This window comes from Strongylocentrotus purpuratus, unplaced genomic scaffold (assembly GCF_000002235.5).
Source record: "Strongylocentrotus purpuratus isolate Spur 01 unplaced genomic scaffold, Spur_5.0 spur5_scaffold_5, whole genome shotgun sequence".
In the NCBI taxonomy this organism is placed as follows: domain Eukaryota; kingdom Metazoa; phylum Echinodermata; class Echinoidea; order Camarodonta; family Strongylocentrotidae; genus Strongylocentrotus; species Strongylocentrotus purpuratus.
This window is the reverse complement of record NW_022145611.1, coordinates 20812126-20826485: the sequence shown is the minus strand read 5'-3', so window position 1 is coordinate 20826485 and position 14360 is coordinate 20812126. Positions and strand designations below refer to the sequence as shown.

The window sequence follows — 14360 nt, the reverse complement described above, 5'->3', positions numbered from 1 at the left end:
TCTCAACTAAAGTTACTTGCCAATCAACTATTAACAAATAAAAGAAAATGGCAATCACAATTTTTCATACTAAATTGAAGTACTTGCAATCAATTTTGATATATACTCTTAAATACAAAGTCTGCATACAAACAAACAAACTGGCTGTGATGTAATACAATTATTTGTTTTGATTATTGTAATAGCAACCTAAAAATAGGCATTAACATTTCTACTGAATACTGTAAATGTATGTGCACTTCATAATAGGGGTTTTAATAACCACAATAATTTAATACATTTGCTCTCAGTATGTATAATGACAATCAATATCAGACATCCTTGGCTAAAATTATCATCATTATATTTATACTTAAGCAAGCATTTTGGGTGATCTATATTCAAGGACTTGGATTGAACAGAACATGTCAGTTTTTGAATCTGATCCTGATATGGGGATAACTGACAATCCTTCAATAGTTGAGAGACTATATGAGCTAAGTTTTTCAATGGATGCTCAAGAGGGTTCAATAATGCACAAATGGCAGCTGCTTATTAAAAAGCTCAGATCTGGCAGACACTGGGAGCAATGCCAAATGGATAAGATTGACATCCCGCTTGCTAGTTTCTATTCTCTTATTCTTTCAAACACTCTGGTTGCAGCAAACACTCTTCATCCTCCTCCTTTCTGAGAATCTACCTGACTTCAGAATTGCTTGACCACAATCAAGTTGAACTTTGTTGGTGAGTAATGTGGTTGTGTGTGTTGTGTGGATAGACAACAATCCATATGCCATACGTTGTTCATTTGGCACAATTAAGGCGAGGATACACTACATGGCAAGGGATAGATGGTACAATGAGATGAACACAGTATTTCACATGCACTAGCTGATAGAATTTTTTGAATTGGCCTCCCCCTCCCTTTCCCCCTCCCTTCCCCCTCCCCCCCCCCCCCCCCCCATTCCCATGAAGATCATTTAATATCGGGGAATTTCAGGAAATTCACTTAACCCTCTAATATCAGGGAAAGCAATACATCATGGTAATGTAAGGACTGTTTAATTACCATATCCTATGAAGAAAAAAAACCTGATATGAAATCAATTTTAAAATCAGTAGCGTAAGAAATTTTCTAGAGTAGATTTGTCATAACATCTCTCAGGTAGAAGTCAATAATATGAGATAATCTTCTTGATTCAGAGATTTGGGCGTGCAACATCAAATTATCTGCTATTTTTTATAGAGAGTCAAGGAATTGTCATAAATATCAAAGTGTCCTTTAGATATTAAACTGAAAAAGTGAAGCGACCTTTGAGGTTCATGATTAATTAACAGAGTGAGTATTGGCTGCTTTCCAAAGCTGCAATTGTATAACTTAGAATAGCTATGGGTTGAGTATTAAGGCACCATGTGTATAAAGCTGAACAGTTGTTGTGGTAGGGGGCTGGAATCCAAAATGTTTAGGTGCACTTAAAGTTTGGACAGAGGGGGGGGGGGGGCAGGAAAGAGGAACAAATCAGAGAAACAAGGTAACCATGAGTAATTAAGGTTTCCCAAATGTTTCAGATACACTTTTGGAGGGGGGGGGCAAGAGATGGGTTGGCATCTGACCAAATGTGATGTATGCACCTGTAATAGGAGTGGGGTGTAGAGTGGGGTATGTAGTGGGGTGTGGGATAGGGAACAGTGGGGGGGGGCAGTGAAGGGTACATGTGACAAGGACAACAGAGGCAGATGACATCTTCTATTTAGGAGAACGGACTCAAACAGCTGACAGAGAACAGCTGTGTATATATCCATCAACTCTACAAGCAATTGCTTGAGCTTAAGTCCTTCTATACACCCTTCCTCCCTCCCACCTCAAATCTGTGTACGTGCATTTTGACACACTGTTACTCCAAGTTTGTTTTATACAAATTGATTTCTCTCTTTCTTTGCACATCAATTGTTTTTATTCATTCTAGAAACAAGGAACTGGATGAACATGAATATATATGTTTCAAAACAAGACAATAGAACACAAACCTTCATTATAGGTAGTTTCCTATGTTGTAGCAAGCTAATGAAATTTTGTTGTACTACTTCAATATCTAATCAAATGATTGCTTGTCTACCACTATAGGTAAATGTGTAAATGCATCTTAATATCACACTAGCTTGCCACAAACCGACAGTATTAGGGTTTGACCAACAACAAAAAAAGGAACGTTTTTATTTTGAGAACTGAATAAATGCGCAAGTCGTCTATCAACAAAGTCAAATTCCATCATAGTTTGAAGCTCTCACCTGCTATGGCCACTGCTCCTAATGCTGAACTTGGAGGACCAATTAAAACATTCTGAAATAAACAAATAAACAAAATGAGCATTGTATGAAAATTATATTTCCATAATTAAGAAGGAGCAGAATCATGTAATGACATGTTTGACATTTTGTTACAAAATGCAAAATTCCAAATTTCGATCAACTCATTAAAAAAAAAAATGGATCATCTAAGAATTCATATTGATCTAGATCACCTAATGTGACAGGAAAATATACAGCACTTTTGACATACCGGTACAAAACATTGACTCTTGCTAGATTTATCAGAATTCACACAAAAAATTATTTTTAGCGAGTGATTTTCTTTTCCATTTATAAAAGCACATTCATTATTATTTTTAAAAAATACTTACACTAATGAATGGAACAAATTTCTGGCAAGATTCATCATCAGATCCCCTTAATTTGCATGTGAGCATCACCTCTCCGATCGGCAAGCCAAGACTCGTGGTAGCACCAGACAGATATTTCTCCACACGATTCGCTATCTCTCTCTTATCACCTGCAAAAGGAAATAATGTTGCCAAACTTATTGTTAATAACTTGGAATATGATGGAGACCAGAGTTCCAATATTTAGGCTTTCCAACCTTTATTGATAAAAAATACAATGCTGGTTGAACATATGCTGTAGATTCTTAAAGTTTATGAAAGGTTCTATATTTCATGTATCACCTCCCAACAGACAAAAGGGCCTTACCTCTGTGCAAATGTATATGAGTTAATGCCATTCTGGTCGGCAGTTATCAGCAGATATACTTTTTGTTTCCAGGTATAGGGTTATTGTTAGGAATAATATTAATAATGTAAAAACAAAAAACAAACCATATTCTATTATTGTTCATTATTTCTTTCGCATAAGATTTGTGTTTCATTTATTTTTCCCTTAACTGCAGTTCAACCATACCGGCACATTAATCAAATCTCTTCCTATTGAAAAAGTCTGACATGGTTTTGGTTGAAAAACAAGACAATTAGCGATTTTGTGGCTGGCAGCTATGTAGAAATACAATCCTTTCATGGGGCCACTCAATACAGCTGCTGAGAGGGGGAGGGGGTAATGATTACGTAATCCCAGACAATGAATCACCCAGGCAATTCCATGAAAAATTAAGTACTTAAAATTGAATTTAATTAGTCTATTAATTAGAAGTGGCTGTCATTTGCAGTAAAGAAGAAATGAACGTCAAAATAAAGAGAATATATTTATATAAATAGAGTGAGATCAAGAGACAAAGGAAAATGAGAAAAGGAGAGAGAGAGTAAGGAACTGACAGAGGGCAAAACAAAGATAAAGAGATCGAGATAGAGAGACAGAGATAAAAAGAAAGAGACAGAGAGAGAAAAAGTGTGGGATGGAGGGGGGGGGGGAGAAAAGGAAAGAGAGAGGGAATTCATGACAGAGAGAAAGTGAAAAAGAAAGATCAATATACATCCAAGCATGGGGTATGGGATAGACAGTGACTTCACTAAAATGGCAGAGGGAGAAAGGGGGGAGGAGGGTGTGTACAAATTAACTTTGCTTGTGATTCTAAGTCTTTGACCTCAGTACAGTGCTATAACAGGTCATTTTTCCTTTTTATCTTTAATGCTGAAATATAAAGATGGTTAAAAATTAGCCTTACCTGCAGCCTCTTTCTCTGATTTTTCCCAGACTTCCTTCCAGAAGGAGTCTTGGAATAATGAGTTGTATCTCGTATCGACTGAACTCAGATATTTGGCCACAGAGTTGTTACCTGCAAAGAAAACAGTATAGAAATGTAAATTAATTGTAATCCCCCTGACATTTAATTTCTTATTAACATCTTTGATAACCAACATAATCATTAATTCAATGATAGCACAAAAAGGACTTTTTCTTCTCACAGAGTTTTGTTTAAAAAATGTCTGTGAAAAGTTGATACAATGGTCGATACAACAACATTAGCTTTTTCATTATCTTCATACAGCTGACAAACATGGTCAGACTCGTATATAACATTTACTCAAACAAGAACAATTATTTCAGAAAAACGATCTTTAAAACAGGTCCTTGCCGGTCTCTTCTCACATGGTTCTTTACAAGGAAATGTTCAGGGATAATGAAGAAGTGCTGTTTCCAGACAGACAAAGTTGCTAAGAAGAGTTCTACTACGGTATATTATCCAAGGCACAACCGAGGCACAGACGAGGCACAGCCAGCAGATGTATATTTCCAGGAAGCTCTATTTTAATGCTTCACATATATTTGATGACATCTACATCTATTATTTCATTTCATTTTATTTTATTTCATTCGTCATATAAAAACATAAATGATTATAACATTGATATTTTAGGATAAGTAAAGAACATACAAATAACATATTGAAAGATAAACATAAAATACAAATATATATACGAATGAGGAACCAACAAGAAAGAACAATTAAGTCATGTGTTGTGCTGGTCCCTTGCAACATAATAAAGAATTTTAACCTATAACACTTAACACCTTACACCTAACAACTAACACCTAACATCTAACACCTAACATCTAACACCTGATTGCATATATATAAAAACTAATAAAATACTACTCACAAAAACGTAATTGTCTGTATCTCTTTTTAAATGTATTCACAATGATAGGCCCCAATTTTTTGTTCATTATTATTTCTTAATTCTTTCATTGCAAAAAAGGGCTAACAAATTTAGCCCTTGCCTAGGTTCCATTGGCCAAATCAAATTCCGCCAGCCAACCTGAAAGTCCTGCATTGTTTGGCAACCTTTAAAAGCAATCAAAGATCCTTGGCTGGCATCCTCAAGATAATCAAGAGCTCTGTAAAAACTATTTGACCTGATTTGTGTTTGCACCCAAATGCCACGTCAGTCTATCATTTGAGTCCTGCCGCGTCACTAATGTCCTTTGGCAAGACAATGATCTACATTTGCCACACTCAACCCAGGTGATGTAAATGAATTAATTCCTTGAAAAGCTAGAGGGCCGTAATGGCAGCCGTGTTAAAACCAGGGTAATAATCTCCCTCTGTGCCTCAGAATAGTTAACTAGATTGATGGGGCATAATAAATGCTGTAGTATTATTATCATAACTCACCTGTTGGGACAATGTAGAATTTGACATAGTTGAGCCATTCTGATGATTTGGCTGAGAACTGCTCAACGTAGGGCTTGAGGACGGAGCCAATGTAGCTATCACTCCCGCAGACGCCGATCTTGATGGGTGACAAGACTCTGGCATTCTGATTGCAGCTACATGATCAAAAGATGAGGACAACAAATGGTTTGAGCATGTCAACAGCTCTGATGAAAGTCCTTGTAAAGATTGAATACTCAGTTTCTCTTAAACAATTTTATTACATTTTGTTTTATATATATATGTGCAAAATTCCTAGGATATAGGTGCATCTTGTATAATTTGGCAATGCTTTAGAATATAATCATCATCATCATTTTTTTTTTTATTTCTATCGGTTGAAGTACAAACTATAATGTCTCACCGACATTTTTTTTTTTTTTTTTTTTGGGGGGGGGGGGGTTATAAAGCATATGAAAGTATAAACAATACACACATTACATTGGAACAGCTATTAAAGGAATATTAATTTCATACAGTGTAAGTGTCATCAAACATCATAAAGACTCTGAGAATGAGTCAAATATATGTTACTGAATAAATATACAGTTGAAATGATCAGCATGACGCACTATAAATCACTGTCTTTCTACTTCTACTTTATAATTAAACAAGTAAAAGAGTTTTGACATTCATAGACTCATGCCATTGTGAATGAAACCTACCTTGGCATATGACCAAGGTGATATTGAAATTGTGACTAGTTTGAATGAAGGTCATAATATATTCCTCATAATGGATAATGATTACTTTTAATCTGTGTTCAATGATTGGCACATTTATGTTTTTGTACAATGTCAGAGTACTTTTAAAACCTTGTGAAGTGTTGATCGGTTACAAATTTGATTTAACAGAGAATTACAACCAATGTCAAAAAAGGTATGACTCTGTTAAATCAGTTATTTTTCATCACAAGAGATGCAGATGATGAATTTCCTTTTAATATAAAATACCCATGAATCAATTTGGATCTTACACTTTGGATATATATAGAATCTTGAAAATAAAAATTTAACATCATTGAATTATTTTGTTGTCTATGAAAGTTTCACAAATTTTGCGAGAGGTCTACCTTTACAAAATTTCATGCCACAAAACAATAATGGTTCACAATACTAACACTAAATTCACTAGTTTCAAATTTACAGTTACAACAATGTTTTCCTTGGAGACTTACAATTTTTGTATTTTGTGTACAATGAACTGGATAGTAGCTTCCACGTCTGCTGCTGTACCCGTTTTAACGATGCTTATCCTCGTTCCTTGTAAGCACTGGGCAATGAACTGTAAATGATACAGATAAAAAAGAGGAGCAAACAATGGTAAATTGCAGTTTCATAGAAGCAGTTGAAAAATTGTACAAATTCTCTTCGTTTTAAGATTACAGGCTCATCAACAGAAATCAGCAACAGACTGAATTTCTGATAGCATGGGCATGTCCAAAGAACATTTTTATGTTTATTATTATAAAATCATTTAATATTCTGGAATTCATAATGAGAAATTTCAATCATTTGTATAATACTTTGGGTACAGCAAAGAATACTACATAACTTAAAGGTCCATATTTTATAATTCAGTCAAACCTGTCTTTGAGTCTATCAGGTTTAACATAGAAAACAATTTGAACAAAGGCTTAAGCCCAGCGTTGGGTCTAAGCTCATACATAAATTATACATATATATATATATATATCTATGAATATAGAATTGTTACTAAATGACAACATAGTAACTTGCTTTCGCTGCATTTTGAACCTCTGCAGCTTAACTGATAATGTCTGAAGTACAGTGGATATTCTAATTCAACACATCTTGCTCATCTTTTAGACATTGCAATCTGATCATGAATAATTCACTGGGTAATCGCATAATCTCTCTCTCTCTCTAATCACATCATCTTCGTCCATCTTAGTTTACCTACGAGCAGCGCTGCTGGTTATTCCTCAGTATGAGCCATTCATGAAATTATAATGAGGGGTAATTTTAGATCGTGCTTGGGGAATGAATACTCCATGGCCACTCGGAATACTGCCTTTACCCTTCTATACAGTCTGTTTGCCTCCCTGCTGCAGAACATTTTCAATTACTCATCTACTGGTTTCAGAGATAATGCACACAGGTTGACATTGCCTTATTGGTACAAGGGCACATGAACAATCAGTATTTCACTGCGGTTAAATGGAGGAAGGTGTATTAACAGGAAGAATAGAGGAGAGGGGGAGAAGAGGAGAGGAGGTGAGGAGAGATAGGACAAGAGACAGATTTTATTTTCAGCACAGCTTAACTCACCAATAAAAAAGATATTAAAAATAAAAAGGTTCCTTTTTATACCATCAATGACATAAAAAAAAGGGAAATTAAATCAAACACTATCTACACAGAGACCCTAAAAATAGCAGAGCGTTTCAAAGACAATGAGGCCCTAATAGATAAGGAGGACATTTTAGATTCAATAAATACAAACAAATACAAAATTTCTGAGTTTTGGGGGCAAAGTCTAAATAAATCATCTGGGTCATAAAATCATAAAAAGTCAATATAAAAACAATTAGTTGACATTTTAGCTGACACAAATTGAAAAATTATGACTCTGAAACGTTATCAAAGGACAAATTCACCGGGCAGAAAGACGGATGCCACAATGGGCCTTGTCCTCTATATTTTGACATTGAATGACTATTGCGGCTGTCTGGCAGCTGGTGTGTCATGTGACATTTCATTCACATGTAAAAACACCTGTTTGCTATCATTGAGTAAGGAGGCAACATTACAGGTGGAAATATGAATGTGTTCATATACAGGCTCAAACCAAGATCAAGCAAGAGTATATATGCATGCTATCATATATTCTACTACACTTTAAGCCAGACTTTGGTTAAAAGTAGAATAGTAGAATTTAGGTCTAAAAGTAGAACATAATTAAGCTTACAATTGGCTTAAAAGTACAGGTCAAACATAAATAAACAATACCCATGCTTTGCTTTTACAAATGAAAGATGAAATAAACTTTTCAAAACAGACATCATAAATAAGCTATAAAATATCAAATCATAATGCCAACTTTTTGTGCCACCATCAAACTGGTCTCAAAAGATCTTTACTGAGATCAAATTTCTAACATACCCTCTTTTATTTTTAGAAGGAAAAACGAACAGATCATATCAAAGATTGTACATAGAGAACTTGTTTGTATCAAAATTGGGCGAGACCATAATACATTCTTCATAAACTTTGATACCTTTCATCATCGACACAGTACTTAATGATTTTAAGTAAATCATTAAAAAACATGTTTCCTTTGTTAATATAATCCCTAAGGATTTTAATTTTTTGTTAATTAAAAGGAGTTTTATGATGATTCCTTCAACCATTGAAATGCTTAGCATATATATTAATTATTCCATTCATGTCTACAACCTGTACCATACTCTGAACATAGCCTTGTAGTAACGTTAACAAAGAACCTCTTGCTTGAGGCAACTTCAAGGTCTGGAAATAATTGAGTGTATTGTTCTATTCATTTATACTGTTACAGAGCTCTATAGTATTACATGTAACAATGTGAACCTCATACCACCAGCATATCAAAGCTTTCATGAGTACCTCTCAACAAAAGGCGCATTCATGGAAAATGTGGAGGGAAAAAAACTCATGTTCAAGGCTCTTCGTTACATGCATCATTTCAGGCTTAGTGTGTCCGTGATAACAAAATTAAAACTACAAAGCAGTACAAATCTATTTCAAAGATAAATTACTTCTCTAGTTTAAAAGCACCTGTCATGACAAAGGTGGAAATGATATACATCTGTAAATGTTATATACCAATTTCAAAGTAACAAAAGAGAACAATAGCAATATAGCATGTTTTTATATGTTATTTACTCATTCAAATTATGGATTTTTAAAGATGCAAAGGAACATATCTTTTGTATTAACCCATTCAATATGATATGTTTTGCTCTTATAATATATTTTATGAATCTTTGTTTTAACAAAAAATGTAACAGCAGTTTCAAAAAGGTCCAACAGTCACATATTACTATAATAATTGCAAAAAAGTGCAATGATGCCAATAAAAGAAATGAAGAATAACAACACTCCTACGTCACTAGCCTTGTCGAAAATGTCATGGCAGTGTCTGGTGCAAAAGACTAGGGGACTCTAGACACACCAGTAAAATATATTCCAAATAGCAAAATTTAGTTACTTTGTGCTCTCTGAAAGAATGTGTAACATACAGGTACATGTACATATATAACCTTTTTATCATTGACTTACAATGACTCTATGTGGTATGACGCTAAAAAGCAAAAGGGAAGACAGCATCCAGTATTTAAATAAGAGCGGACAAACTATCCATACTATCCAACCTTGAATGTGTCATATAAGAGTCTGGTGAATGAGGCTAGGAGGCCTACAGAAACATGTGTAGGAAAAATGCCTGTAGGTCAGTAAAAAATTAGCTTTCATTCGAGAGAGAAGGACGAAGAGGATTGTCTGCGAAACGCAGCACGGACAATGATCATCATGATGCATTCGTTGCAGCTGAAGGCTTAATCAATCATTGTTAATCAGGTTCATTATGGACGGATGTTGTAGGGCAATGCCAACTTAATGCTAGCCATCAGCGCTCTGGGGCAGTGTCAATGCAATGCTGAAGGTTTTTGACAGTATTGCATAATGAAAATGACCTGACTTTACATGAACTTAAATAGTATATGTATTAAACATGGATTGTTATCTGTCCAATGCTAGCCAGCATTCTGTCAATGCAATTTGAAGGTTTTGATCGTAATGATGTGCATAATTAAAATGTCCTGAGGCTGACTATATATACAATTATACATATATATATATATATCTATAATAGTAATACGCTAAGGCTCCGCGGGGGGCATGACGTCTCCGCCGGCCTTTGTATTCTATTGTTTTTTAATGAGATCGCCGACCCAAGTTGGTGCGGCTATCTCCTCCTGAACCCTGCCCTCGGGGTACCCGTGCCCGGTGCCATCGTCCGCGGGAGAGTCTACTCTATCGAATTGGCTATACTCCGCCCGAGGTCCTCCTCCGTGTCGACGTCCAGGGCGAAAACAGACGCGATATGCATAATGCAGGATATGCGTGATGACAGAGATACCTCATGGATATTCAACATTGACACACGACCGATGACTATCCGTATAAAATTGTATACACAAAAATCGGTCGTAAAAAAACTCGAACCATATTCCATACCTTACCTGGCTTACCATGTCGCACGCAAGTACGCCAAAACACGTACAAGTTTCGCAGTTGCGAGATCGAGACGGAGCGTAGGGCTCGAGTTTTTGGCGGTCGATTTTGTTTTGGTAGAAGCTGAATCTAGACCATGAACCACTAAACATCGCGAAACTGCAATCAATTTCCATCACGAATTCACGATTGCTGCAATATTATAAAGTTTCCATAAATAGAGGTATGAAATTAAAGCCTATTTTGTGATGTTCTCGCCATGTTTACGTAATTTTGATAATCATTTCTTCAAAGTAAAGAAAATCGGACAAAATCACCGTAACTGACACGCATTGCCACTGTGTAGTGTGTGTGAGATGAGCTGAGTTGCAGTTAACTCCAACTCCTGGAGTTACGCTGCAGTTATGCAGCAGTGTGTGAGTTGAATTCGAGTCGAAGAGATTTGACACTTTGAAATTGTTATCTGTTGGTTTGCATCATTATTGCCGCGATTTCAATATAGTTTCGTGAATAGATTTATGAAACCTGAGCTTAGAAATAGTAAAAGTATTACTAATGTCTACGTTTTTAAACGACTGTCTGATTTTCTTGTGAAAATTTTACTTTGAAAAATGATTATCGAAATTCATGGTCAGAAATAATCACAATCTAGGGTCTATTATGTTACAATTCTTGCATCAAATCAATGCATGAAAACTTAGTTATTGAACTAGAAAAATGTTTTTTTTTTTAAATAGGCAATTATGAAGTAGGAAGCCTGAAACCTTATAGCCTACTAAACAAATCTCAACAAAGTGTAGGCCTATCCTTTTATGAATTAATGAAAAAGTAGCCCCCGAAAATTTCCCAAAAATTTGAAATGGAGCCCCCGAAATGAAAAACTTAATTTTTTGCCTGCGCCCCCCTCTAGAATCCTGCGGATTTCCGCGGGTCCTGAGTTGAGTGTATATATAATATAGGCGTGGGGTCCACGGGTTTCAAGGGGCCAGCATAAACCCCCAAAAGCTCAGGGGTTACGTTCTTCAAAATTGGAGGGGGGGGGGGAGAGATCAGATCGCAGCGAGTTGAGTGTATATATAATATAGGCGTGGGGTCCACGGGTTTCAAGGGGCCATAAACCCCCGAAAGCTCGGGGGTTTTAGGCGTTTAATTAGGGTCAGATGAGCATATTTTTCATACTTTATTTGTGACACTTGTGGGTCACTAATTGGCGTGGGGTCAATACGTAGAGTTGCGTAGTCTTGCGTACCAACTACGCTGGCCTACGTTACTATATGCTGAAGGACGGAAAGGGGTACGCAAGATGAACGAAAACAATTCAACATGTTTTTCGCGTACTTTCGGCGTAGAAACTTGACGCAGAAAGTACGCCTTTTTACGCAACACTACTCTACATGACTACGCAGCAGTACGCTACCCTACGCCAGATCGACAAAGCAGTAAACGCTTTCCCCTCAGTAAGCAACCATAAGCAAACCTGTACGCCAGCCTACGCATAACCTACGCAGGGACAATTTTCCCATTAATAGCAGCCTAATTTCTGCGTATTCGGTACGCCACACTACGGAACTCTACACAGTTCCAGTGGCTTAAAGAATAACTACCGGTACAGTTGGATTGTTTTTTTAATTTAATATAAGGCCAAATTTTAAAAAAAACATACTTATAGCGTCCTGTTTTTTGAAAAATGGGAAGGAGGAGGCAGTTCAAAATGGCCGCTCCGTACATTTTCCTTGACATTCGGGCTATTTTTCAAGATGGCGTCCGACAATTTTTTTTTTTTTCTTTTTTTAAAATCAGAAATACATTTTAGCAGTGCTTTTCATGTTTTTTTTCTTTCCAAAAAAAAAAAAAAAAATTCAAAAAAATTCAAAAAAATTTCAAAAAAAAAAAATAGGAGGCGGCCCCCAAAAAGGAAGCGGGCGGGGACGCTAAACATGTATATTTTTTAATGGCCTGAATGGCAAATTAAGTTCTTGGTGGTTTTAATTTAGACAGTCTCTATATATCTATTTACACCCCCCGCCCCCCTCTAGAATCCCGCGGATTTCCGCGGGTCCTGCTAGTATATATATATATATATATATATATATATATGCATTTAAATATTTATGTGTTCAGAAGGGCTTGGCACTTATAAAATTTCTATTATTTATTTGGCAAAAACAAACTCAAGAAAACAGTGAGTACTAAAAACAGCATAACTTATTCTGTACAACTCCAGAAATTCTGAATCATAACAGAAATCAATTTGTTTATTTCTGATCAACTCTCAAATAAAGACAAATAGATCTAATTTCAGTATGAAACCAAAATATGTTTATATCCTTTATCAAACAAAACCTCAAGAGTGTCCAGTTTTATATTCTCCTTTCTAATTAACTTAATATAAATGTCACTTCATTTTATCGCCAACCGAAACAAGATATTTGCACGAACAAGCAAAGGTCACGCACAATCCAATTTCGTTAATCAATTTAATGAGCCAGGAGGAAAAGAAACTTGCATTATGCATTGAAAACAATCACAAGACTGACCTAATTTTTTATATTGAATCTATTATTTTCGTGGGTTCGTGAATTGTGCAGTAAGCCATCACAAAACAATTTTTTGTCAAGATAAATGACAACAAGTGCTTTGATTACCAACTTTTAGGTGTGATATCTTTGTATCCTTGTGGTACCGTTCTGGTTCATCAGCACCGGCATGTAAATCGTTCAAAACCACCCTTTTTTCACTGTATGTACCTAAGCTGTTTTAACGATTCCACTTCATATAGAAGCACTAAATAGCATGGGTCTTGCTCCATCTCACAAGCATTAAATGCATGTCCAGATATGATGCAGTAAACCGCAGATAAATGGCAACTGTACAGAACTAAGGTCCATACATGTAATAGCTCTGTGTTTTAAAATCAAAAAATGTGAACCGTGCTACACTTTACATCATTATACAAAATTTAAAATATTAAAACGGGGCATATCCTAAGAAGGCTCTTAGCATGAAAGCGTATTACAGTGATGTAAACATAATTATGTTTTTAATCCGTTTGAACCCATACAAAATATCATACAATGAAGTGTAGAAAAGTCTACAATTCACTTCTTTTGAATGGCGCTAATGAGAAAGTAATTCAAGTGGACTTACCTGTCCGTGCTTTTCTGAGATGTTGACAAGAAGTATCTTCTCCGGAGTTGTTTCGTCTGTGAGCCATAACTCTGAGAGCTGTTCAGTGATTGGCAATTTAGGTTTCTGTAAAGTCAAGTAGCAAAGCTTTTTGTAGAATTAATGGTTTATCATAAGTGTCTTGAAATGAAACAACTATTGATTATCACCTTCAACTGCCACTCTTTTCTTGCAATATTTGTATATGCTTGCCCTTAAAATCAACATCATTGTCTTTTCAAGTACCGGGGGTACTAACAAATTAATGTGTTCAACTTCTTTTACTTTATGTGCAAATATACAAGACATGAACAGTAATGAAGTGTTGTTTAATTTGTTTCTTGAGTGGATAAGTAGTCATAACATTTAGATTTGAGTGCCTGGAGAGACTCTTGACTATCAATGAGTTAACAACTGCAACTCTTCCCCCCCCCAAAAAAAAAAGGATTTTCTACCAATAAGAATCACAAATTTGGTACTTGCATTTGAGTTTATGTAAAACCACAACTGGTCATCACCTTTACATTGGAAAAATCTTT

General features: G+C 35.7%; 1 protein-coding gene across 4 annotated transcripts in view; it reads right to left on the bottom strand.

Annotated features, from left to right (window-relative positions):
- Window positions 1–14360, bottom strand: part of LOC591779 (phosphofurin acidic cluster sorting protein 2) — a 47040-nt gene that overhangs the window by 12884 nt on the left and 19796 nt on the right. For all 4 annotated transcript variants that reach the window (XM_030999805.1, XM_030999807.1, XM_030999806.1 and 1 more), the window contains exons 6-11: window positions 13804–13908; window positions 6600–6706; window positions 5384–5538; window positions 3932–4042; window positions 2661–2809; window positions 2269–2320 (exon numbers count right to left, since the gene is read on the bottom strand). In XM_030999805.1, the coding sequence (XP_030855665.1) occupies window positions 2269–2320; window positions 2661–2809; window positions 3932–4042; window positions 5384–5538; window positions 6600–6706; window positions 13804–13908 (679 nt within the window). The remainder of the gene's footprint in view (window positions 1–2268; window positions 2321–2660; window positions 2810–3931; window positions 4043–5383; window positions 5539–6599; window positions 6707–13803; window positions 13909–14360) is intronic.